This window comes from Monodelphis domestica, chromosome 3, assembly GCF_027887165.1.
Source record: "Monodelphis domestica isolate mMonDom1 chromosome 3, mMonDom1.pri, whole genome shotgun sequence".
Taxonomy (NCBI): Eukaryota; Metazoa; Chordata; class Mammalia; order Didelphimorphia; family Didelphidae; genus Monodelphis; species Monodelphis domestica.
This window is the reverse complement of record NC_077229.1, coordinates 195998426-196025443: the sequence shown is the minus strand read 5'-3', so window position 1 is coordinate 196025443 and position 27018 is coordinate 195998426. Positions and strand designations below refer to the sequence as shown.

General features: G+C 38.1%; 1 protein-coding gene across 3 annotated transcripts in view; it reads left to right on the top strand.

Moving 5' to 3' along the window:
- The window catches only part of LYRM4 (LYR motif containing 4), a 222458-nt gene that overhangs the window by 51867 nt on the left and 143573 nt on the right, over positions 1-27018 (top strand). For all 3 annotated transcript variants that reach the window (XM_016431789.2, XM_016431785.2, XM_007488015.3), the window contains exon 2: positions 2575-2695. In XM_016431789.2, the coding sequence (XP_016287275.1) occupies positions 2575-2695 (121 nt within the window). The remainder of the gene's footprint in view (positions 1-2574; positions 2696-27018) is intronic.

The window sequence follows — 27018 nt, the reverse complement described above, 5'->3', positions numbered from 1 at the left end:
AAAAATAAGAAAAATATTAAAAATAAATAAAGAAAAAATGTTTTCATCCCAACATGAGATGAGACAGAACAGGTGTACTTTGCCCATCTTACATAACAGAAAACGAAGTCTCTAGGGTATCAAATGACTTGCCCACATTCATACAGAGTATGTAGATAAGAAGACCTAGCCAGACCTTATGACTCCAAGCCCGTCGGTCTTTCCACCACAGCATGATCAAAATGCTGGTTCTTCTGATGCAGAATAAGCCCACTTCTTTTTATTCTTTTTTTTTTAATTTTGTTTATTAGATTTAAATATCCAATTTCTTTTTTACTCTTTTGGTCTTTACATCCTAGCTCCTCTTGATTGTTGATGTGGGTGTTGCATTTTTAGGTGGATTATGAAAAATAACAATGGTCAGGGAAAAGTAATATTTAACAATATTCTTAATCTGTGTTTGAATGATAGAAGATGTTGACCATCCTTTTGGTTAGGATGAAGGGAGGAGTGGGCTTGAACAATAAGAGATTTTTATTACCTTTTGCAATTTTTTGAAGCAGGTAGATAGTGCAGTGAGTAAAGTCATGAACTCCAAAGTCAAGAAAACTTGAGTTCAAAACTAGTCCTGGACAAATTAACATACTCACTAGTGTGACTTGGAAAAATCAATTAACTTCTATTTGTCTCAGATTCCTCATTTGTAAATTGAAGTAATATAAATTATACCAATATTTACTATAATAATTATTAATAATAGAGATAATAATAAACCTACTGCCAGGGTTGTTTTGAGGAACAAATGAAATAATATTGCCCATAGCAGGTGCCAAATAAATGCTAGCTAGCTAGCACACCAAAGTCCTGCCTCTAACTCACTTTTCCATTTGTGTCAAGGGCACTTCCATTTTTCCACACTCATAATCATCCCCAACTCTTTGCTCTTACCTACACATAGACAATTTGTTGCTGTCTTATTCATTCTGTCTTGTATATATCTCCCAATGCCCCCTTTCTACTCACACAGCCACTGTTCTAATTTAGGCCCTTTTACCTGGAATATTGAAATAGCCTCCTAATTAGTTTTCTCATTTTTACTCTTTCCTTTCCAGACTCCACACAGTTGCCAAAAATGGTTTTTCTAAACCGCAGGTCCAACCCATGTCATTCCTCTTCTCAACAAACTCCAGTGACTCCTTTTACCTTTACAATCAAATACAAATTCTTCTGTTTCTCATTTAAAAGCTTCATTTTGACTCCATCCAATCTTTTCATCTTTATCATATTTGGTTTCCTTTCAAATACTTTAAATTTTGGCCAGATTGGTCTTTTCTGGCTGTTTGTCATACATCACATTTCTGATTCCATTTTCCATCTCCATGCTCATGCAGACTCTTGAGTCCCATTCCTGGAATGCTCTCCCTTCTCACTTCTGCCTTTTAGAGGCCCTTGGCTTCCTTTAGAGCCCTCTTCAAATGTTCTCTTCTACATAAGGCTTCTCCAGATCCCCTATTGCTAGTTGTTGCCCTACCCCCAAACAATTCCTTGTATATATATTTGTATATACACTTAGATCACCCCATATTAAATATTATCTCCTTAAGACACAGACTTTCCACATATGAATAGATATTGATTGGTTGCTTGATAAATGTTTATTGATTGATTGGTTTTATTAAGACATCTAATTAGTTACTGCAAACTACCCAAATCCATACATTCTTTGTATAGCTTTTTTTTTTATGACTTTTTGAGAAAGAGAAGGTGAATAATGGGATTTGAAGGTAGAAGAGGCTTTAAAGATCATCTATCTGATCACTGTCTTGCTAAAGAAACTGAAGGAAATACTTGGCCATGTTCGTCCATAGGATTCTGACTTGAACAGAATTGAAATCATGACTTTATCTGAGGGAAGAGGCAGGAAAGTCAGGAGGATGGAGCAGGAAATAGCTCACTGGGGCTCTAGTTATCGTGTCTTCTCTGTCAGGTTTTTAGTGGATGACTTCAGAAAAAAAAATAATTTCACCCTCCAGTTCCCACTTTTGTCTTTATAATTATGCATGGATTTTGAGGTCTCAATTCTAGTCCTGTTTCTACTACTTTGCTCACTTCCTTAGACCATACTTTCCTCATGTAAAATGTAAAATTTAGCATTATGATCATAAACGTTCCTTTCCATTCCACCATTTAAACCATTCTCTGAAGGGAAGAGGGACACACTCTTGTGAGTAACTTCAAACATTAGTCAGCCCAGAAATCATGGAGTCATCAAACTATATGTGACTTCAGTAGCCATCTAGCCCAAAATCCTTGATTTAAAGATGAGGAAACTGAGACCCAGGGAGGTTGAGTGGCTTCTCTGGGAGTTTTATTTTGTGTCTCTTTCCTAATCCTATTTTGTATGTATTTCCTGAGGAACACACTAGTTTAATGCAGAGCAGTGCTGCATCAAAATGAGCCTCATTGTAAATGATTCTTTGATGACAAAGTAGGACATCCATAGGAGGGATCATTGATAAAGGAAACCACTTTAATGCATTTAAAAGCCCAGATTGTGACATTCTTTCTTTTCTTTTTTTCCTCCCATCTGTTTAGAACTTATGCCATCAGAAGGATAAGAGAAGCCTTCAGAGAAAATAAAAATGTAAAGGATCCTGCACAAGTACAAATTCTAGTGAATAAAGCCAAAAGAAACCTAGAAGTAATTCAGCGACAGGTAAGATGTGTGCTTTGATCCATCAGTCTTTGAGCTTATTGGCTTGAATACTTGCTCTGCCAATATAGATCATGTCTTATTGAAGCCTCAGCTTCCTATGTAGTTCTCTGTCCTTGTTAATATCCTTTATGGAGGATCCACCCAACTCACTTTCTCTATTTCTTTTATTATCTTGTCAATCCCCAGGGTAGTACTTGAATTGCCTGTGACTGACCTACTTCTTTTTATAGCCATGAATGTCTTTGATAATGTTTTTAGTGCTATTTTTCAGATATGTCATCATTGGCAATATACTACATCCTGTCTATATCTACCATCATCTCTTGTTGGAAAGATATATTGAAGATTTACTCTCTCTTTTAAAAAAAAATTTTAGAACATACTATCATTTTTTTCATTCTTCCATGTATGTAAATTTTGTCTCATTGAGTCACAAAATCCCACCCTTTTATTCATTTAGAAATGGGAAGAAACAGAAGGAAATTATGAGGTTATGGCAATCTAGAGTACAACTCAGATGACTAGAATCCTTGGAGAATAATTCTCTAGGGTAATAGGGTTTAATAGGGTTTTCCATATAACTGTTAAACCTTTACATCCTAAAATTTTATTTTAATTAAGAGTTTTAATGGAAATTTTTCTTTAATGGACTAAGTATTTTCTTGCTTTTTTATAAAATAATGAGAAAATTTTAACCTTATTTTGATGTCAGTATCATCAATTTTAACTATTAGTTATTGGGATATTCTGCAGATGGAGTTGATATGAAGCATGGTACTAAATGAATTGTGATCCAATTATGACTCTGAAACTAGGCTTTCTTAAAAACCTTGGTGTGAGCATTAATTTTGCCTTTTTACATCTTTCTTTTGAAGGTAGAGTGAAACAACTCCATTAACTCCATAATAAGGTTGTTTTTCTATAACATTAATTAGAGAATGAAGGACTGAAGCAGCCTTTTCCCAATTGGTTCTCTAATCCTCTGGGATATCATTTTTATACTCTTGTCCTTAATGCTCATTTGCTGATTTTAACCAATATAAAAACTGTGATTATGATATCAGTTACACAGTATTCAACACATGCCTTGTCATTTTTACCCACTTTTCTCTCTCATTTATTGGGGGTGAAGGGAAAGAGGAGATGAATGAAGGAGAAGTAGCTATCACTAATTCAATAATTTGTGCAAGGGTGTTTGGGGAAAGACTTACTCCAAAACCTACATATTCTTCATAAGAAAAAAAAATGCCCTTTTTGTTGGATACCAGGCTACCATTTCCCCAAAGCTCCATTTTAATTTTCACTTTCAAAAGGATCCTAAGCAGCAATAGGAGCAAAAATTGTATCTGGTCTCCATGAAGCTGAAGACTTTCTGTAGATAACTCTGTAAACTTTTCTAACATCAAGAAGATGAAGTGCAGATAATTAAAGCCATAGAGGACACCTAAATTTTTGTTGCTTGACTTTGGAATGTAGCCAGAAATCTGCAAATGACCAATGTGTAGTCACAGACAAATAGTAAGAGATGTCCAGATTAGAATGACTCCAGCTTCCTAGTAATCCCTAAGGACACAACTAACCTCAGGAAAATAAAAGTCCTTCTTTTAGGAAAGAGAATGAGCTGAACAGTCTTGTGTATTTAATTTCAAAAGTGAATGAAATAGTCAAGAAAGTCACCTAAGCATAGTGACAGATTTTACCCTTTATTCTCTTTGCCAGCTCTTGAGATGATTGCTTTTTTTAAAAGCTGTCATAATTACTTTCAGATAAACATCACTGATTTATTATAGTTCTGATACTCATCTTGTCCCATGATTTCTAAGTATATTTGACATAAACATCTGTTGTATGTCTTTGTATGTCATTGTGGCATATATGCTAGAAAACTCAGGATGATAATTAGAATTGGGAAGAGAATATGAAGTCACAAGGGCAGAGACTGCTAGAGTGAGAAACAAAACATCTGGGAGTATCCTGACTTTACTCCTAATTATTAACCTTTGTGACCTCAGACAATTACTTTCGCCACTCTGGGTCTCAGCTTCCTTTTGAGGGAGTTGAGTTAACCCACCTTCTAGCTCTAACTTTCTCTCTTTTTGTGGTTTTTATTTCCTCTGTTAGCACTTTTTAATAACATGGGAGAAAAAAAAATAGGCTTTCGTTTTCTCTATGATACTGTATAATTGATAATAGGATAATATCTATTTCATATAGGAGTTCAGGATTAATACTTACAAAGGAAATGAAGGTTACCAAGTCTTTCAAAATCTTTGGCAGCCATGTACCCTGGTGCCTTCTTTTTGGTTTGAGGAAACAGAGGAAAAAAGAATTAGAAGACTTCTGATCAGAGACTTTACTTCTTCATTTGCCATCTGCACTACTGTTTCAACTACAAGTATTAGAGAATGACCCAACATGATTCTAGTTGAAATAGCTGAAGCTGCAATTTCTGCAAAATCTGACTTTTCCAGGAAGCCTGGAAATGATAGGAATGGATATCAGCATAATATTGTTATACTTCCGTGGGGTTTTCCCAAACAAAATAAAGGCATTTATTTCCATGATGCTCAACTCAAGCCTTAAGATGAAATTAACTTTGCTTTAAAACTTGGTAAAAAATATAAGTATGAATTTTGGAACACCAACATTCATAACTCATTGTCAAGGTAGAGAAGACAACACAATAATAAAGCTGTCAGTCTGTTGCAGTACTCAAATATAAACAAATGATAGCCCTAAGATTTGAATCCTGCAGAGGGCCAGATCCATTTGCTTCTTACCTGCCATAAGAAGAAAGTATATTCTTCTAAGAACATTTCACCCTCAGAATTTGTCTAAGTACTATTTTCGTCTATATTTTTGTAGACTCTTGCTATAGTGTTGTACATATATGAAAATTTGATTCTTTAGGTGTAACTAACTGCAGTTTGAATTTATCTCCATGATTTCTATATACTAAATGAAAAGCATAGTTATATGCAGGCGCCATAGCTGAGATGACCTAGATTTGTGTCCTACCTGGGACATATACTGGTTTTGGTACCTCCAGGCAATCTTCTTTTTTTTTTTTATTTGGTCAATTTCAAAAATCATATTCCTCCCTCCTCTCCCCCTGCCCTTCCCGTTGCTGTCCAGGTAACCTTCTAAAACTTTTAAGTGTAGAGCAGTCATCTGTCTGCTTAGTAGAAGGAGTTGCCTCTCAAGGGAGTGCCCTATATCAATGAAACAAAAACATGTACAATGCTTCCATGTTAAAGAAAAGCAATTTTTGAAAGATTTGATAACTCTCACCAAAATAAGGACTAAACAACTCAAGAGGACTATTGATGAAACATGCTTCCCACCTCCTGCCAAGAAATGAACTAGAAGCACAGAATAAGATTTGCATTTTTGGATACTGCTAATATATAGAATTGTTTTGCTTGACTATGCTTATTAGTTACAAAGGAGTTTGAGTTTTTTCAGAGGAGGACAGAGATGGAGGGGGGAGAGGATAGTGCTAAAGATACCCCCACCTTGCCATCCCAAAAAGGAAGAGCATCAACAAGCCATTTGTAAAATTTCCAGAAGAGAGGAGATTCAGAGGGAGACACAAACTAACAGGCCAGCTTCAGAACTAAAATATTGAATGATTTATATACTTTTTTTCAGAAGGAAACAGACTAAATGTAATGAATATACAATTTCATCTATAATTCTCAAGTTTGCTGATGTTTGTTAATTTCAGAATAACTATATATATATATGTGTGTGTATATATATATATATATATAATTTTTTTTTATTATCCCACTTCGTTCCCTGAGGATTAGGCTTTTGCATTTAGCTCTAGTCAGGTTTCCCAAAGATCCTTAGTATAGCAAACAATCAATGTTTCATGAAGTTTGGCATAAATTCTGAATAGTAGGGATGATGAAATTTGTATCAGAATAAAGAATAAGTTTATAATTTGCAAACTAAGCACAAACAGAAGAAAGGGCACTATATGGTGTTAGATAAATGCAGATGGAAATGCTGGACTCTAGTCCTGGTTCATCTCAGGACTCATTCCTCCGGAACCCCATTTGTACTCATATGCTCACAGTCCATGAAAAAAGACAATCAGTTTTACATAATTTACTGTTTTCTACCATCTTGCCTGTTTGTTCACAAGCTAACATTTTTTAATTGCATAATTCAAATACTAAGTGCATCTGACATTAAAAGCAGACCTTATTTCCTTAAGACAAAGCCATGAAGTAGATATTGCTTGTAGGGTATATTTTTTGTTGACTTTTAGTTTTCATTGTACTCTAGTTCATCTTGAATTTACTATTTTTATCTTCATTTTTCCTCTTTTTGGCATATCGGTAGAAGTGAAGTAATTCACCCAAAGTTAATGATGTTTTCTGGAGTCTTTGAAATCAGATCTATTTTTGCCTTTATGTGCTAATTTATGGTTTAGCCTTAAAAGTGACCATTGAAAAGTAATGTCCCTAAATAACTATTTGAATGTGCCTAGTGGGAAATGAGAAGCTAGTGACTAATGACCATCATCACTTGTTGTCATTCAATGTAGTATCTACCTTAAATGCCCTAGCCAGTGCTTATAATTTGATGAAAGGAAAGAAGAATTGCTTATCCACAGTCCTTTCATACTAGCCAGGTAATAGGATCATTTCCAGCCCCTTTGAAAAGCAATGAGATGAGCCCTTCTCTTCTTTGCAAGGGCAGATGACTGAGTGTGAAATGCTGCATATGATGTCAGACTTTTTCATTGTATTGATTAGTTTTGCTGAACTGTTTTTCCTCTTGTTTTATTCTCTTTTATTTGGGATGATTCCCTGAGAGGAAGAGTGGAATGTAGACATTGGTAAATGTAGGTGATTTAAAAATAAAAGATATAAAAAAAATTTTTGTTTAAAAATGAGATGGCAACCTACCATATTTTCCTCCTGCCCTATCCAGAAATATGACCCTGTACCATACTCCACACCTATGCAAACATAATTTAACCATTGTTTCTAATAGATTCTAAGGATCTCTCAAATTTGTTGGTTAGAACAGTTCATTTGAAGAAAGGGAAACAAACTCCTGGTAAACATTCTAATTCAAATATTCATTCAGATCCATCAGTTGAAAACATTTTCAAAGTCTACCTCAGTAGTGGGACTTAGGTAGATAGGTAGGGCTTTAAGGTGTTTTATACATAAGACTTTGGGGAAGTAGTTACCTTTTTAAATCCCAGTTTCTCCATGTACAAAATTCGGGCATATGTTGCTACAACAGAGAGAAATGGAAAATGCAACTGCCCTAGATGAATTAAAATTGAGTAGCCAGTAGAGAGCAATGTGGAAGCACATGGGGGATGTGGAGCCCACATTAGGTGGACTAGTGAGGATCACTGAAAAACAGGAGAGCCACTATTGGTACCCTGGTGATGTCAGGAGAAAGAAAAGCTTCTAATGCTTTGAATGGATGGTCTATGGAGAACTTATGGGAAGACCTAGACCAGAGCCAACAAGATGATCAGACATGGATGGGTTGCAGTCTACATTTTTGGAGGGAACTCATGAATCACTGAGCTCATAGATCCATTTGAATGTTTCAGATAGATCTGAGCTATGTCTTTCCTGCCTGCTATCTACTAGAGGCTATAGTAGACTTTGAGTGGGCTTCCCTGCAAGCTCACCCCTCTTCCAGAAGTTAGAAGCAAAGCTAGAAAAGGAAATTTACTTAGTGATGTTTGCCAATGCTTTTTCCTTCCTATTTATAGGTTGCCCTCCAAAAATTCCAAACCTCCAAAAGCCCAGGTTTCTCTAAGGAGGATTACTCCTCTTCCTTGGGTCTCAGTTTCCTCACCATAAAGATGAGGATCTTGCATTGGGTGATCTGTTAGCTCTTCCATTGTTACTAACATTTCATTGCTTTCCTCAACCCTATCCCTTTTCCATCTTCCCCATCACCACTCTTTTGTTAAGAGCAGGAAAAATATTTAGAAAAATAAATCAATCAAAAATGATTGATAAGCACAGAAAGAGCACTGGATTTGGCATCAGAAGACCTGGATTCAAGGTCTAGTTTGGACATTTCCTACCTGGGTGATAGTTGTAAATCATTTAACATCTATGAGCATCAGTTTTCTCATTTAGAAAATGAAGATAATAATATTGTCTCAAACTAATGGTTATCATGAGGAAGGCACTTTGGGTACTTTCTATTTCTAGATATCCTGTATCTTGTTTACATTCCTTTACATCATAGATGTGTTCCTAAAAGTTGAATTAAATTTTTAAAAATTATACCCTATTTAGGATAATTCATTCTTCAGAGGAATCATTTGGTAAACATTGTTCCACAAAGTGAATATTTATTCCCAAGTCTATTTGTTATGTAAATTTAAATTTTTCTATATCAAGTTAACTCAAAGCCATTTATTCCTGTATATGTTTCCATATCATATCTATTTTATTCTTCCAGAATGCAAACTAGTCTCATGGGTCCACTTTGTGGATTATCTTTGTCCCAGTTTCATCCCTAAGCTAACTTGCCTCATTTTTCTCAATAACAATTCCCAAACTTTGTCCTCTTTTGCCCAGTTGTTTTATTTTTTGCTATTAGAAAAGGTAGAAGTATTTTAATAATTGAATGACATATTAGCAAAATTAAGAAAATAATTTTTACTTCATGGGCCTATTAATAGAATGTTGTAGACCCCAGGAGTTGAAAGACAACACTTTAAAAATCAATACTTTAAAATATCAGAAACCATTAGGAAGCAGAGCAACATGTGCAATAGGACTTGGTCAGTCAATCAAGAAAAATTTATTAAGTGTTTTCTGTTGATCAAGCACTGTTCTAAGCTCAGGGAACACAAAATTAAAATAGTCTCTGACTTCAAGGCTTATATTTTATCCATGTATCTATACAATCATTATATATACATATATAATAGCTATAAACAAATATAAAGTGTTTGAGGAAAAGAAACCCAACATCTGGGGATTATGAAGAGTTTTATTCAGAATGTAGTGTTTGACATGATTCTTGAAACAAACCAGTAAATGTAAGAGTTACAGATGAATTAGTATCAGATACTCTAAATTTAATTACAATCTCTAACAGTAACTATGATGTAATGTCAGGCCAGCCACTTTATCTCCCTAGGCCTCAATCTTCTCATATGTAAAATTATGTTGCCCAGTCATTATGTGCCCAGAAGATTGAGATTGATTTTAATATACCCTAATTTGAACATAGAAATCTGCCTTCAATATATAATCTATGGATTTCAAAAATCAGAGTCACAAAATTGAAAATGATCCCAAAATTCATTTATTCTAATACCTACCCAAAACACAAATCTCTCAATATCGAATAGAATATATTCGCAGCTAGGTGGTCTAGTAAATATATGGTCCTGGGCAAGTCACTTTACTTCTCTGATTCAGTTTCCCCTTCTGGAAAATTCATATCTAACTCAGAATGTAGTTGTAAAGATCATACTTTGTAAAACTTAGAAACCTTCACTAATGTTATTATGTTAGAGGAGCTGCTGTTTAGTATATCCGTTCTGTCATTCTCCCTCAACCACTCTACCCTATCTCTCCCAGAAGAGGTAATCCGCACTTGGCTCTAAGTTCTTAAAGTCCAAAGTGAGATGAAACAGGAAGGGGAATGCCTGCCAGATAGGCAGAAATCAGTAGAGGCCTTTACCATAGTCTTCCTTCTTGGGAACATTCTTTCCTCTACTTCCTGATCCTCTGTGTTCTTTGTTGAACCAGAATAGAAATAGATATAGAGATTACTTCCATCAGCACTCTTACCACTTACGTACCTAGATTGGTTCAGATTAGACAAAGGTTCAATTTGCATATATTAAAGCAGATGAAAAAGAAACTCTGCCAGATAAGGAGGTTATGCATTTAAGTGCTCTGTCCTAGACCTGGGGAAAAAAATCTCTTGAAATAAGCACTATAAATTGACATACGATAACAAAAATTTCTTCCTAAAGTGAATTCCATATCTCTTATCTCTGTAGTCTTGAGCTTTAGGGAAGCAAACCCTCACAGCATCTTTGTAAGAAGCAGGAGTCTGGGAAATGTTTAAGGTTGTGGCCTAGCCTCTGTGTGGCATTTGCTTTTTAAAATAGGTACCATATATTCAGTACCTCAGCAGCTTGAGAACAGACCTTGTCTGAGAATTGAGACTAACTCCCCCACATTGGGCTCTGACCAGAATTTAAAGGAAATCACGAAAATCTGAGGCAAACCCCATCCTAGCATTAAACATTTCTGTGAAAAGCAGATGCTTTTCAGGCAGTAGGGCATCTTTCATTTAATAAGCTTTGTGTAAATCAAGTAAATTTCCATTCTCTGCCTTTCAGGACATAGTCTACATTTTCCCTGCTGGAATCCTGCTGCAGTGGGTCACTGTAACAAGGAGGCTGCTCCAGGTTCTCAAATAGAACAGAAGGTCTGGCAGGCCCTTAAAAATACTAATAACCCACATTCATAGAGTGCACTGAGATTTGTAAAATGCTTTCCTCACCCTCTCCTGTGAAAGTCATATTGTAGATAGTAGAAACACTACTGTTTCCCTCTTAACAGGTAAAAACATTGAATCTGGGAGAAGTAAAATTACTTCCTTAAGGTCACCAATGTGAAGTGAGAGTCCTGGTTCCTTCCTTCTTTTGCTGTCTTTCTTACACCAATCTCCTGTTGCTGCCTTTCTTGTATCAGGCCTTCAAGGGACCTATGTTCTCATCAGTATGGACACTACTTATATAGGTCAAAGCTCTTTTTTGTCCTCTCATCTTTGCCAAGCTAAGTTAGCAAGCATGTATGAATCACTTACTATGTACCAGGCACTTTTTCTTAGGACTAGAGATACAATGGAAGACAAAAACAGTTCCAGTGCTCAGAGAAGCTCATAGTCTAATGAAAGAGGCAACAGGAAAATAAATGACAATATGCCTTCACATCACAACTTTCCCCATTGTGGTTTCAATATATTGTAGGAAGGCATAAGAAATTAAATGAGAATTCTTGAGGAGTTTTAGAATTGGTAGTTTAGAATCTGTAGAAAACATATGAAGACCAATAGACAACACAGGAAAAGTTTAGAAACTCAGAATGCATAAAATATGTATGTAGTATTGTATAAATATCAACATATTTTATCTTTTTTAACAATATAAATATGTTAATTTCTTTTTTAAAGTTAAAATAAGTAAAAAGTTAGTTTGCAAAAAGAACATGGAAGTCAGCAGACGGCACTCAAAAGTTAGACTTATGTATAACCTGTGATCAAATACTGAGCCCAAATTTTACTATAAGCTACTGTAAACACCCCATAAAAGAAAAAAATCAGACTTCTTTTCCGGTACAAAGGGAGGGTCAAAATATCTTACACAGATTTTCCATGGTATAGGGCACTGTGCTTGTAACCCCCTCCATGTGGAAGGGATACCTGTATGTATAAAAGGGATGTGGATGGGCTGGATTAGGAGTGATCTCAGAGGGAACAAACCCATATTGTTATATAAATCCTCTAGTAACTGTATTATAAAAAATTAAGACTTTCAGTATTGAGAAGGGGAAAGAGTGGAGAGCCCCCCTTCTCAAACTTAGTACAGGAGAGACAGCTGCTGTTTAGGGTTGGCTCAGATAGAGAAAAGGGGGTTTGAAGATTTTCCCCTTCTGCCTTCCCTCCTTTGTTAAAGTTGCTCTCCCAGATTCACTCTTGTCCCTCTTGTCCCCCCTCCACTACTCGAGACCAAAGGGTCTCTCCTTGATCTATTCACTTATACTCAGCTTGGGGAACAGATAACTTTTAATGTCAACTCAATCAGGTAATACAAAGGAATAACAGGCAGGGAAGAATGGTAAAAGGAAAGTGGGGAAAGGGGGTCCTTGTCTCTATCTAAACCCTTCCCCCCTCCTCCTCGAGTTTGGGGGGAACTCAGGCCTTGGCAGCCTAAGCCCCCTAAGAGAAAGTCAGGTTGACTCATCCCTGGGCAACAGGAGCTGAGGTAAAGTCTGCTCAGGTTTCTCTTCAGAAAGTCCCTTCAATTGGGAAGTGTTGGGGGGGAAGGATTTGCAGTCACTAGCAGGAAAAGTGGGTAACCCTCAAGAAAAAGTCTTTATCCCCTTCTCCCGACTGAGGGCCTCACTGTTCTCCCAGCCAGAGTCTCCTCCTCTTCCAGATTCTACTCCTGGGGCCCCTTCCCCGTCAAGGTGATCAATTTCACATACTCTTCAGCTTGGCACTTTTTCTCTAGTGCCAGCCTCTGTCACAAATCCTTAATTTCCTGTTGTTCGCGTGGTGCCACCCTGACCCACACCAGTTACTTACCTTCTATGTCTATTCTAATCTATTTATGTTACTTATTGTTCCCATCTAACCTCCCCCCTTCCAAAATAATAAAGCTTATCCTAATCTGTCTACTTGCTAATCTACATTCCTATTTTATGCTAAGACTGAGTTGTGGGAAGAGGGTTAGGATTATGTACCAACAAAATTTTACAATATAACAATTTCTTAATACAAAGGTCATTCCTATTGCAATCAATATAAAATTTAACTTAAGTAAAATTGAACTATCCTATGCAACATGTAATACTAATTCCAGTGTAACAATTCATAACATTTATATATATATGTACATATATATATATATAAACTTGTATCTAATGAAATCTGATTTATTCTGTCCCTATATTACCTCTCTAGTTATAACATTCCCTTTTCCACCCTAAACTACTCTGTCCCTATTAATGGTTAGTATGTTAACTCTTTTGTTTTTATCTATATTCGTTGATCAGATCATTAGTGTGCTACATATATATATGTCTGAGTCATCTACACATTTACATATGTTACATGTTATTTATATACATATATATCCTCTGGTACTAGAGATCTATTTACAGATATGCAATTTATGGACTGTCCTTATTTACGGCACAGCCCCTAATGTCAGTGTGAAATTTGTTCATGTACTAGATATGTTGTGGTGGATCCATATTTATTCCAATGTGCATGTGAATGTACTTCCCTATATGTGAAGTTAATGTGATCGATGATTAATCTTGCATGACCCATTTTCCTGAAGTTCATTCCCCATCATGTCTTTGATTCAAAGTTCTTTCCAGTTGTCCATGTGTCTTCCCCCTGGCCCATGCCAGAGGCTGACACATAACCAATATGCAAGAGACCTTCCCCTTGTTACTTGAATAGTTCTTAGGTATCTGTGTGGCACCCAGGTTTGTAGGTCTTCTTGAGTTATAAACACCTAGCATATGATTTTTATACACTAAACATGGTCCTGAAGCAGGATGAGCCAAACACAGGTTGCAGAGGCCCATCACTAGGCATTTTCAGGCATGCACATTATTTTTGGTCACAGCAATTTACTTTTCTAGTGTGGTGGGGTTGTGGTCTGTGTTGATCAGTGGTCAATGAAATCACAGATCTGCTAAAAATATCCATTTAAGTCATTTTTTAAAAATGATTATACATTGTGCACAGTGAACCTAGAAAAGAAGCAAAACTGCCACCTTTCACTTGTGAGTTTTCCTTAAAATTTAAGATTAAGAGAAAGGGGATCACAGTCAGATGTTCTCAGGTTCCCTCCCTTCTGCTCTGCCAGAGCTTCTCTGCTGCTATGAAATTTAACTTGGTATTTAAAGACAGGAGACAGAGGGCAATTAAGTTTGTGAGGATTGGTGAGGAAAGACTGCTGAAGATCTGTTCTTTATCTTGTATTGCTTATCAAATGGCAGAATGAAATCTCCAAAAACAAAGTTTTGTGCCCATCAGCTATCAACTGCTTTCTAAACCATACTCTATAGAAGCTGCTTAGCAGTATTAGTCTTAGTCAACAGACATTTATTGAGGGTCTGCTGTATAGGAGAGCTCTGTAGTTGGAGTGGGAGCAGAGGTGGGAGTAGTAAAAGAGAAAATGTAAGGTTAGATAAGAAAAGCCCTTCCTGGGGGCAGCTGGGTAGCTCAGTGGCTTGAGAGCCAAGCTTAGAGACAGGAGGTCCTAGGTTCAAATCTGACCTCAGACACTTCCCAGCTGTGTGACCCTTAGCAAGTCACTTGACCCCCATTGCCTAACCCTTACCACTCTTCTGCCTTGGAGCCAATACAGAGTATTGACTCCAAGATGGAAGGTAAGGGTTTAAAAAAAAAGAAAAGAAAAGAAAAGCCCTTCCTCCCCTGGAGTCGCTGTAGGACAAGACAGAGATAATGAACTCTATCATATGTTTGTGAGAGAGATGCAGGTCAAAAAAATGCGTTGTGAGGTCCTGGTAGTAATAATGCCAAGGCAGTGGTAAAGTCAAAAGTAGTAAATATGAGGAGGACAGAAGAAAGCTCCCCAAGGTGCATTAAAACCTGAGCTGAAAGTATTTAGTGTCACCACTGATGTCTGATGTTTCTGGGCAGCAGGTGGGACAGAGGGTGAAACCATCAGGTCTGGAGTTGAATCCATCTGAGTGAACAGCCCTGCTTACCAGAACATAGAGAGCTGGGTCTGCAAACCATGACAGACTTTGCAGCTCACAACAGCCATCATTATTCAGAGTAGGAGGGAAAACAGCAAAGTCCAAGTTGTCTTCTTCAGCGACATTTGACAATAAAGAAATTGCCACTAGCAGTAGCCTTATCTCCACAAAGAGATCAGACTCCAGAAACAATTGGGACACGTTATAGGAGATGAGGGAAAAGTTGTTTCTTCTTTTTTTTTTTAATTTTTGTTTAAATGTTCATATAAATCAGAGGTTTCATTTCTTTAAAAACACATTTCAGGGGGCAGCTGGGTAGCTCAGTGGATTGAGAGTCAGGCCTACAGAAGGGAGGTCCTAGGTCAAATCTGGCCTCAGACACTTCCCAGCTGTGTGACCCTGGGCAAGTCACTCGACCCCCATTGCCTAGCCCTTATCACTCTTCTGCCTTGGAACCAATACACAGTAGTGACTCCAAGACAGAAGGTAAGGGTTTTAAAATACACACACACACACAGTTCACTTGTTTTTTTTAAATCCTTCAAAACCCCACACTTCTACACTATGAAATTATAGGAACCCTTTTGAATTTCCCACATAGATCAACTATTCAATCAGTAAACATTTATTAAGCACCTACAGTATACCAGGTACTATTCTAAACCCTGGGGATACAGAGTCAAAAAACAATCTCTGCCATCAAGGAGTTTACATTCTAGTTAGGGAGACAACAATCAAGTAAACATGTACAAACAAGCTATATGCAGGACAAATAAGAAATAATAAATAGAGGGGAGTCATAAGAATTAATTGGGGTTAAGAATGACTTCCTATAAAAGGTGGGATTTTAGTTGAGACTTAAAGGATTGTAGCTCTGAAGACAGTGGTGGTTCCCATGTTGTTTCTTCTGATATCCTATCACGGAAATGCCCTTCAGAGGAGACTTGGCATGCCTTACTGCTTTTCCTGCCCTTTATAATAACCAGAAATGATACAAACCGTGCTTATGCAAGAAGATTTTCTAAGAGGGGAGCAGATTACAAATGTCACAGGTTTTAGGAAGACTAGTACATGGTGATTCCTTTACTTTATTTTAATTAGTGTTATCCATTACAAGCATCCTTTATGTGAACAGATAGTCAGGGAAGCACTGCCCTTCCCTGTCTTAGTATGTGTACAAATACTCATCTACCTAGCATATCTGTACATACATACAATGGAGAATAGTTTCACTTGTGCAGTAAATGGAGTCCTTAAAATGAAATAACTGATCCACCTGGAAAAGAGCATTTCTTCAATGCCTGACCCTCTATTTCCTACCTCCATATCTTTGTACAATCTTTCTCCAGTACCTGATATGTATCTTCCTCTCACTTTTACCTCTTAGAATCCTTAATTTCCTTCAAAATCAACTCAATAACCTTCTTATTCTACATCATACTTTCTTGATTCCCAAAGGTATCTCCCTCTCCCCAAAAGATTATGTCCTATTTATTTGGTAAAAATTTGCCCTTCCTTTCCTCCCTCCACTCCTTCATGAGATATAAGCTCCTGTAGAGCAGGGACTGTGATTTTTGTTTTTCCATTCTCAGCACCTAGCACAGTATCTGGCACATAATAGATACTTAATAAATGCTTCCTGATTGATTAGGCAAAAACAATAATCATCATCATCACAACTAGCATTTATGTAGCATTGTAAGGTTTTCAAAACACTCCACAATTTTTTTTCCTTACAACAACCCTAGGAAACGACTACTAGTATTCTCATTTTACAAATGAGAAAACTGAGGCTCAAGAAGATTAAGTCTTTTGCCCAGAGTCACCACAGTCAGTAAAGCCCAACTAAGTTCTTTCTTTTTCCAGGTCCATCCATGGTACTACCTAGCTACTTTCATATCATCTTTCACTTTGTTATACTAGGGGCAAAGGGTAAGACATAAGTTAGCATGGTAAATAGAAAGTCTCAGACTCTGCAAGTCCTGGATTCAAGCCCTGCCACCAATCATATTGAGGACCCTGGGCAAGTCACTTAACTTCTCACTACTCTAGGCAGCTATCTGAGGCTGTAAGTTGCAGAATAGTCATCTCTCTTCATTTGTAAAGACTGTAATAAAACTTTAATTAAATATAGTTTGCACATTGATGTAGTTGTACTACTTGCCACTTACCAAAAAAGATAAAATTCAAACCAAAATAGAGAGTTGGGAGGGACCTCAGCAGGTATCTTGCCCAAGATGAAAAGATTCCCCACTTCAAAGCACCTGACAGTGATCCAAGGAGGGGGAGCTCTCTGCAGGTAGCCCATTCAGCTGCCAGGCAGCTCTAGTTGTCAGGTTTTCTCCAGCCTCAAGCCTAGGGGTGTCCCGTAGCCACTCTTTTTCTTCGAGTTTTACCAAACTTTGGGACCAAAATAGGCAACCTAGTGCCTCATCCACATAACAGCCCTTCAAGTATTTGAAAACAGCTGTCGTTCTCCTCCTTAGTCTTTTTTTCTAGACCAAATACGCACAGTTCCTTACATTAGTGCTTCTGTTGTATGTATTCAAGGGCCCTCACCACCCTGGTTGCCCTCCTCTAAACATACTTTAGGTTATCAGTATTCTCCTTAAATTTGGAGATCTAGAAATGAAGACATTACAGAATATAACACTCAGTGGATTGAGAGCCTGGTCTAGAGATAGAAGGTCCTAGGTTCAAATATGACTTCATATACTTCCTGGCTGTGTGACCTTGGACAAGTCAAAGAAAAACTTAGAATTCCTGGAAACTGCCTTTTCTAAATTAATTCCACAGTGCTATTTTTAAAAGTTCCATATCACATGGTTAATAACCACTCCTGATTCATGCTTTCCCCATCTTCTATCTTTAAAGCTTATTTTTTCCCTAATATGGAGTATCAAGGATACTGCAAAGTGGGGAAAAATACATTGGATTTGTAGTCAGTAGGCTTGAGTCCATTATTAAATCCCTCTGAGCCTAAGTTTTCCTTATCCATAAAATGGGAATAGAAGTGGCTTGCCCAGAATCACACAGCTAAGAAATGTCTGAGGCAGAATTTGAACCCCAGACTTCCTAACTCAGTACAACTTAATTTATTATGCTACCTAGTGCCTATTGTGTACCACACTCAGAAGATGGACAAAACTGAAATCATCCCAGCCAACAAGGAATTCATAATCTAGCAAAAGGAGATAACATACACTTTAGTTTATATGATAGATACAAGAAAATATGAGAGGAAAGAACTAGCACCTCATAGATCAGGACAGTTTTCCTATAGAAAATGGCAACTGGACTCTGAGGCTCCCAGGGGTTCACTGCACCAGATATGGAACCTCTTTTGGACACTGTGATTTTGAAAAAGTCACTGAACATCTAAGTACCCAGCCCAAGTCTCTTAAATAATATGCAAAATAGTTGCTGATGAACTTTGACAGAATTTCTTCAACAGCAGTTCCCTACACTGGTGAGAATGCCTAAAGAGGGGGCATTCCATGCTATATATAGTCCACCAAAATAATTCTCTATAGATATGACCATTTTACTTCTGTACCCAAAAGACCTCATTGGCTTTCTGTTGCCTCCATTATCAAATGTAAATTCGGGTGACATTTAGAGTTCTTCATAATCAGGATCTTTCCATCTTTATTTCCTACCGTCCCTTTTCAGACATTCTACACTCAAACAAAATTGTATTGGTAGCCCTCCTCGATCTTATCTTGCCACATTTCCCTAGAGTACATTCATTCCTACTATCCTATAATGCCAGAAATACACTCTCTCCTCATCTCTACTGGCTGGCTTCTTTGTTTCAAAACCTAGGATGAGTTCCTTGTAGTAGGAGCAACATTCACTTTCTAACCTGGTTGAGACTGATAATGGCAGGAGGCCCCATTGTGGAGGAAGAAATTCACTACACATAGCCTAAGAAAATTGGAATCCGCTTGCCACTATTAACCCTTACAAGTCCAGTGAAATTAACTGAGATATCATTTGGTCCAAAGGACGAAGATTCAAACTAGTTTACCAGTGGTCTATAACATAAAAGCCTAGTCCACAAGCAGTTTGGACTTCTTAGGCTTGAAGGATTTCCCTTCCCACTTTTGTGAAAATCGGCGGATCTGACCAAGCCATCACAGCATATATGAAGGCAAAGCGAGAGTATAGCCAACTGAGCTAACAGTGTTTCTTTCCTGAATATCCTTTCCACACTACTGTTAAGCAAACTTAATATGGTTAAATGTTTTATCGATAGGTCCTACTAAATTCAGTCCATAACTAAACTACCAGGCCAATCTTAGTTAAGGCTTGACCCAGAACAAATCTCCATGAAGCCATCAGTGTTTCCCCTATCCTACCTAAAAATGATCTCCTTTCTCAAAAATTTAGCACACTTTGTTTTAGCTCCTTCTCCTTCTTCTGTCACTATCAAACTCTACCTTTTACCTTAATTCTTTATGTATCTCTTCTGTCTTTCTACCAGTGGAGTGTAAGCACCTTGAAGTCAGGAAGTATCATTTTTCATTTTTCTCTTCCCAACACATAGCATAGTACTCTGCACATAGTAGGTATTTAATCGGTTTGTTAAATTGATGTGCCTTGCCTAAGAAGAACCATGAGGGTTCACCAAAGAATGCAATGCCTGCAGTTGAGGTACTAAAGAAAATTTTGTGGAGTTGAGTCTTAAAGATTGGACAATATAGAAACATGCTTAAGTCAGGGGAGTTTCTCACACTGCGCCATGGCTTGGAGAGACTTGAATCTGTCCTTTTTAGGAGCAGAGTTTGGGTTATTTTGCCACTCCATAAAGGCTTTGTTCTTCTTGTTCAATAGTTCTTCAATAGCAGTGTTGGTCTCATGGAACTATTCCTGGTGGTTGAATTGTTTTGGGCCTAGGACTGCCTTTGATGTTTCCTTCACTACATCTCTGAACTGGTTCCATTTCTCAGTTGAGCTTCCAGTGAGTGGTCCCTTGGCAGACAGCTTGTTGTCCAGGCAGGACTGGAATGTTTGCAAATAAGATGCATCTCTAAGACGACTCATGTTGTAAAATGTGCGAACTGCATGGGCGCGTTTTGGATGGCGAGGCGCAATGCTCATTTGAAGAGTCACTCTAACCAATCAGTGGTCTGTCCAGCATTCAGCTCCTCTCATGGCTCTGGTGATCTTTACATCCTGGATGTCTCACCGGCTTACAATGATGTAGTCAATGAGATGCCACTGTTTTGATCTTGGGTGCATCCACATTGTTTTATATTTGTTCGCCATTCTGAACACAGTGTTCGTGATGGTGAATTCGAACTCTGAGCATTTGCTGAGTAGCAGTAGGCCATTGTTGTTCATTTTGCCCACGCCGTATTTGCCGAGCACTCCTTTCCATCTTTCATGGTCCTGGCCAACGCGGGCGTTGAAGTCTCCCAGTAGTATCAGCTTGTCATTTGTGGGCACTGAGTGCAGGATGGCACTCAGGTCAGAGTAGAACTGCTTGATGGTCTCCTCTGTGCTGGTCAGTGTTGGGGCATATGCGCTGATGATTGTGGCATACCAGTCTTTGCTAAGAGGCAAACGGATCTTCATGAGCCTCTCACTGATGCCCACAGGCAAGTCTGGCAGCTGTTTGAGCAAACTGGTCTTGATAGCCAGGCCAACACCGTGGATTCTGTCTTCATTTGAGGCTCTACCTTTCCAGAAGAAGGTGTATCCAGTGGTGGGTTCACTGAGTGATCCCTCTTCTGGTAAGCGTGTTTCACTTAAGGCTGCGATGTCGATGTTATATCTTGCCAGTTCTTTACTGATTAAAGCTGTTCTTCTCTCAGGTCTTGGGGTATTCTCTCTATCAAGTAATGTCCTGATGTTCCATGCTCCTAGTAGGAGTTTCTTTGTATTTTTTCTTTGATTTCGACCGCTTAAAGGGGATGACCTGCCAGCCACGGTGTGCTGACCGGGTGTTTGTAGGGCAGGCAATGTTTGGGACACCTTTTCTAGTCCCCTCCCTTGATTAGGGTGAGCAGTGCTGTCCTAGAGAGGGCTGCTCAGTCACCCAGGATGCTGCCGAACGTCCCTGCTGCCCACAGGGCCGAACGACCACTGGTCCGTGGGCCGCCTATGTGCAGGATCGTGACTACAACTGCCAGTGGTCACCTCCACCTGTTGCGTCATCACTCCCCCATCGCCGCAGGTCTTGAAGAGGGTAGATGGGGTTAGGATAGATGAGTGTGCACAAAGATACTTGTGCGTGAAAGAGATTTAAGTAGAAAAGCCGATGCACAGAGACAGTCCCACTCTCTCGGCGTTGGAAGCCTGGGTCCAGTGGCACGAAAAATTGTTACATCTGGAGACTTCCTCAGCAGCATTGGATGGCCGTGTTGTCCTTTGTGCTCCAACACGCCCTAAGCACTCCACAGTGCTTTGCTGCGTCGCCCTCTGAAGAGTGATCAAACAGTGTGGATAAAAGGCACAGAAGAGGTTAAAGCATGTGAATGTGTTGAAGGAAATGTTCCTTAGTTCAGCTTGGCTAGAATGTAAGGTACATGAAGAAAGAAAAATAGCACAAGGCCTTGAAAATAGGCAAAGGAGTTGTACTTTATTTGGTCATTAATGGAAAACCATCATAAAAAATTTTGAGCAGAGTAGTAATTTGATTAGAGTTTTTGTGGTACAATAAGAACAACACTAACTTTGGAATCAGAATATGGGTTCAAATCCTGCCTTAGTCATATATTGCCTTTGTAAACTTGGGTAAGGCACTTAACTAATTTCTGTAGGCTACAGTTTTTTCATCTGTTTAAAAGGAGTTGAATCAGATGACTTCTAAGAGCCCTTCCAACTCTTAAATCGATGGTCCTTTGCTTAGAACTATATATCGTAAATCATAAATATTAGCCTGGAAATAGTTTATAGGATGGCTTGCGGGGGGGGGGGGGGGGAGAAAATGGAGACTAGAAGGCCACTTAACCTTTTCAAATAGTTCAGAAAGAACACAACAAGGGCCTGAATTAAAGTGGTGGTGCTAAAAATGGGAAGATGGGATTAATTAAAAAATAAATGTGAGACACTGAAGAGATAGAGTCAGCAGAAGTTGGTTCTGAATGGATGTTAAAGATCAAAGGGATATAATTGGCTTGCCCCCAGGGAGATCGGGTGACCCCATGCCCATTTCCCATGACCACAGCTAAGAGTTCTGTTATTTTTGCCTTGCAAACCATCCACACGGTATTTGGTGATATTAGAATCCTGAAATTTTGAGCCTTGGTATCTCAGAGAATTATAGAATCATTGACAGATTATTTAGGAGGAAGGACAGATGTTGAGGGGGAAGATGATTTTTGTTCATTAGCTTCACTAGTACTGAACAATACCAGAATTATAGGCACAAAACTGGGCCCTTTGTAGCAACCTAATCAATACTTAACTCTAATCAAAACTGAACTGTCATAGATAAGAAACCTGACTTCTAGGCCCAGCTCTACCACCTACTATTATTAGGTCACTACATTGAGTGACCTTCAGTGAAACAATTAGCTTCTCTGGATTGTAGATTCCCAGTTCATAAAAATCAGAGGAATAGTTAAAATCTAAGGTCTCTTCTAGCTGTAATCTGGGATGGATAGAAGGATAGATGACAGCATATACTTTCTAACATAACTACTTTGCCTTAGTATTTAAGATATTATTTTTATGATCTCTTTTGTAAAGATTTTATTAAAAATGATCTTCTTTTCTAAATGTGTCCCTCACCATTCCTGATCTCTTGAGCCATCCCCTGTTATAAGGGGATGAAAAAAAAAGGAAAAAAAAGAAAAGAAGCATTTAAGTAAAAACAATCAATACATCACTGAAAAAGTGTAACTTTGACAATTTTATGTGAAGCTTAAGTTTGAACAATTGCAATTAGACCTGTGCACCAAAGGGAAAAAAAAATACTAGAATGGAAATAGGGGCCTTTTGGACTATGGTATTTGATCTCTTGCTAACCTTAGACAAATCATTGAGCCTCTCTGACTTTCAATATCATTATTTATAATATTGTAATATTAAGGGTGAGGCAGAGGGTGTGGTCTAATTTACTTAACTGCTTCCAGCCACCACTAAAACCTTTTCATCCTTGTGACTGAAAGTTTTTTAAGCTCTCTGGGATTCAGTTTCCTTATTTGTAAAGTGATTGAATGAGACTAAATGATCTTTAAGATTCCTTCCAGCTCCTGATCTATGATCCTATGTTTAGCTATTTCTGTTAGGATATGTAGCAGTGGATCTGTTAGACTAGGCAACTGCGGTTCAGTGGTTTAAGAGCCCTGGGCCTGGAGTCAAGAAGACTTGAGAATCCATACTCAGACATAAACTAGCTTTTGACTTTGGACAAGTCAGTTGACCTCTGTTTGCTTTGGAAGCAGGTAGGTGGCTCAGTGGATAAGAATGCTGGGCTTCAGACACTTCCTAGCTGTATGACTCTGGGCAAGTCACTTAACTAACCTCTGATTGACTGACAAAGGGATCCATTCACTGAAGAAGGAGATGGCAAACCATTTTAGTATACTTGCCAAGAAAACCCCATGGGTAGGTCTGAGTATGACCCACAGGGTCATGAAAAGTTGGACTCAAACTGAATAACTGAACATCAAAAGTTAGAATATTTAATATTCCACACCCTCGTTTTCTTTCCCTTGCAAAGGAGAGTGGGAGCTGTACCTGCTACTTCATTCTGCATCAGTTAATGTCTTTCCATTATTCTCAGTGCTTCATGTTCCTTCTTTCTTACCGCAAAACAATGTCCCATTACAACATTCATGTGCCACAATATGTTTAGTCATTCCTCAGCCAAACAGTATCCTTTGTTTCCAGTTCTTGAATACTATACTGTCCTGGCATTTTTAAAAAGTAAATTATTATTGACAGCTTTTATTTTGACATTACCTCACCTATTTTTCAGTATCTCCCTTCCTCTCATTCCTCCCAGAGACCCATCTCTTATAACAAGCTGTAAAATAAGGAAAAGAGGGGAAATGCTTCAGCAAAAACCAAGCGACCTGGAAGAAGCCTGACATTATATGTAGAGTTCCATTCCCGTAGTCACCCACCCTGCAGAGAAGCAGGAGAAGGTGCCTTTGAAAGAGAAGCTATAAGAAGATAGCTACTCAGAAGTTTTAAAGTGGGTTGATGAGTGGGGTCTGCAACTTAAATTTTAATCCTTTAATAGAGATAGATTTTTATGTCCCCAACCAACTCTCTTTACTAAAATGGGTTAAAAAGGCCAGCCTTCTCCTGCAGAGCCAGTATGTGATGCATTTTGCAGGAGTGTGGGAGTTAGTGGGTTACGTAATGCTTGTGGTTATGTAATGGTTCTGCTGTTGCAGCAGGCTGCAGCACCAGAGCCTGATCAAGGGAAGCCTTAGCAGTGCCTCAGAAAGCATTTAACACCCCCAGTGGCTGTAGGAATGTTACACTGATGAGGATGACATAAGGGGGCAGTGACCTGTTACCAAGAGCTGCCCTTTTTTGCAGATGAGCCAGTGGCTGGCTCATATGCTAATGAGGGTTTCCTCACATAGGAGTGCTTTTCATACTTGACTTATTTCAGATGAGAAATAAAAACAAAGGAAAATTTTCTGTTTGATGCAGAGACTTCTAAGATGAGCTGAACTTGATTTTCATTCCTGATTCTTAGCTGATTCTGAATATTCTCAATTGTTTCTGTAGCTTTTCCTATCTGAATATTCAGGTGGTTTTACTAAATTCTAAAATATAGATATTTTTCTCTTCCTGAGAGAAGCATCCAGTTTCTTTCCTCCAGTCTGGTCAGGGAGGCTGCAGAAAAAAATAGCTTGATTCTGTTGACCCTTATAGCACTTACATGCTATATCTTACAGTCGCACTCCCCATTTTATTTCATTTGCATGTGTATACATATATGGCTATATATGTGCATAGGATGTCCCAAAAGACTTGGTGTAGTTTAAGCTGTCGTAGCTATTATTTAACACTGCAGTAAGATTTTGGAGACACCTTGGGTATATCTTTAGCTCTATCTATATAGGTTTATAGATATAGATATGTTTATATAGGTAAGTATGTACATATTATATACACACATTTAGATGTTATATATAAGATTCATTATATATTATCTATCCAGCACCTACTACAAAACCAGATACACAAAAGGCATTTTAAATGGAACAAGTATTTATAAACATTTAATGAATGAATACCTCTCTTTCCCCTGCCTTCTCTTCTGTTCCCTTATAAAGATTATGTGGTTAGAAGATCTTCTATCTGTCTTTGTGACTTGATTTCTTTGAAAGTTATGCTGAGTTAAGATAAAATATTGTTTTGATTTTTGGTGTGAAGTTAATGCACTAGAATTTTGTCTCAGCCCTCAGTCATGAATTTGTACAGGTTGTTACCCTTGGAGACTTTACTTCTATGCTTTGTGCCTTAGTTTCCTTCTCTGTAAAGTAAGCTTTATTGTATCTTCCTTTTACTATCTTTGTGATTTTGCACAACACATTCAGCCTCCTCAGGCCTCTGGTTCCTTATCTGTAAAATGAAGAGAGTAGAGTAGATCACCCCTCTGCCCCATTCCAGCTCTAAGTTCATGATCCTGCTAACTCTGAAGAATTAGATGGCATAAAGAAATAAGATGACTTCTATGGAGATAAGATGATAGGTAGAGTGGAAGGAGCATTGGAATGGAAGTTAGAAGACCTGAATTCTATTGCCATCTCTATTGAGGTACTGTTTAACCTTGAGCAAGTAACTATCTCTACTCTTGGATCACCCACTGACTTCCTGGACATTTCTATTATGTCTAGTTGATATGTCACATTCATTTTTCTAATATGGAATTCACTGTCTTCTCCCACTAACCTACTCCAAATTTCCCAGTTTTTGTTGAGTATAAATGAACCTGGAGGTAGAGCTAGAGAGAGAAGATAGTGTTGGGTTCAAGTCCTGTTCAGATCCTAACCTTTGACATTTATCACCAGTATGGCCTGGGCAAGTCACCAAAACTCCCCAGGTTTCAAACTTTTCCTCATCAGTAAGTTGATGATAACTGATGGGCTAGATGACCTCTAACTATAGCTCTTTGATCCTGTCAGTCACTCATGTGAACAGCCTTGGAATTAACCTCTACTCATTTTTCTCTCTCACATTCTCACATTCTCATATTCGGTCAGCTTCCAAGTCTCGTCAGTTCTACCTTCACAACATCTGGCTGCTGCTTACCTCTGAAGACTTATTGCATAGTACTCCATTCCACCCACACACTATATTCCACCAACACTGGTCTCCCTGAGCTCAACATCCCATCTCTCACCTTCCTCACTTTGAATAGGCTCTCCCCCATGCCTGGAAAGGATTCCTTGGCTTCTCTTAGGGTGTCTGACTACCTTTAAGGCTCAACTCAGGTACCATCTCCTTTGAGAACTCTTAAACCCCTTAGCTATATACCCTAATCCTATATTATCATGTGTATACTTATCTGTTTATGTGTCATGTTCCAAACCCCCTCCTCACCTCCACAAATGGAGGCAAAAAACTTTTTTTTTTTCCTTTTGCGTTTTCTCTTTTATCCCCAGTGCCTGTCATGATGCCTTGCTTATAGAAAGAAGGTACTAAATAAGTGTTAGTTATATTGTTTGGATTTTCCCAGCCTAGACTTTTTTTGAGAATCAGATGAGAAGCATTTCAAAAATTGTAAAATACTATCCAAATGTGATGGTGATCATTGTGATAATAAGAGTAATAATGATGACATATAGTATAAAAAACACTCTTAAAGATAAGGAATGGTACCTGGAACATAACACTATCCCTAAAATAGGAGAA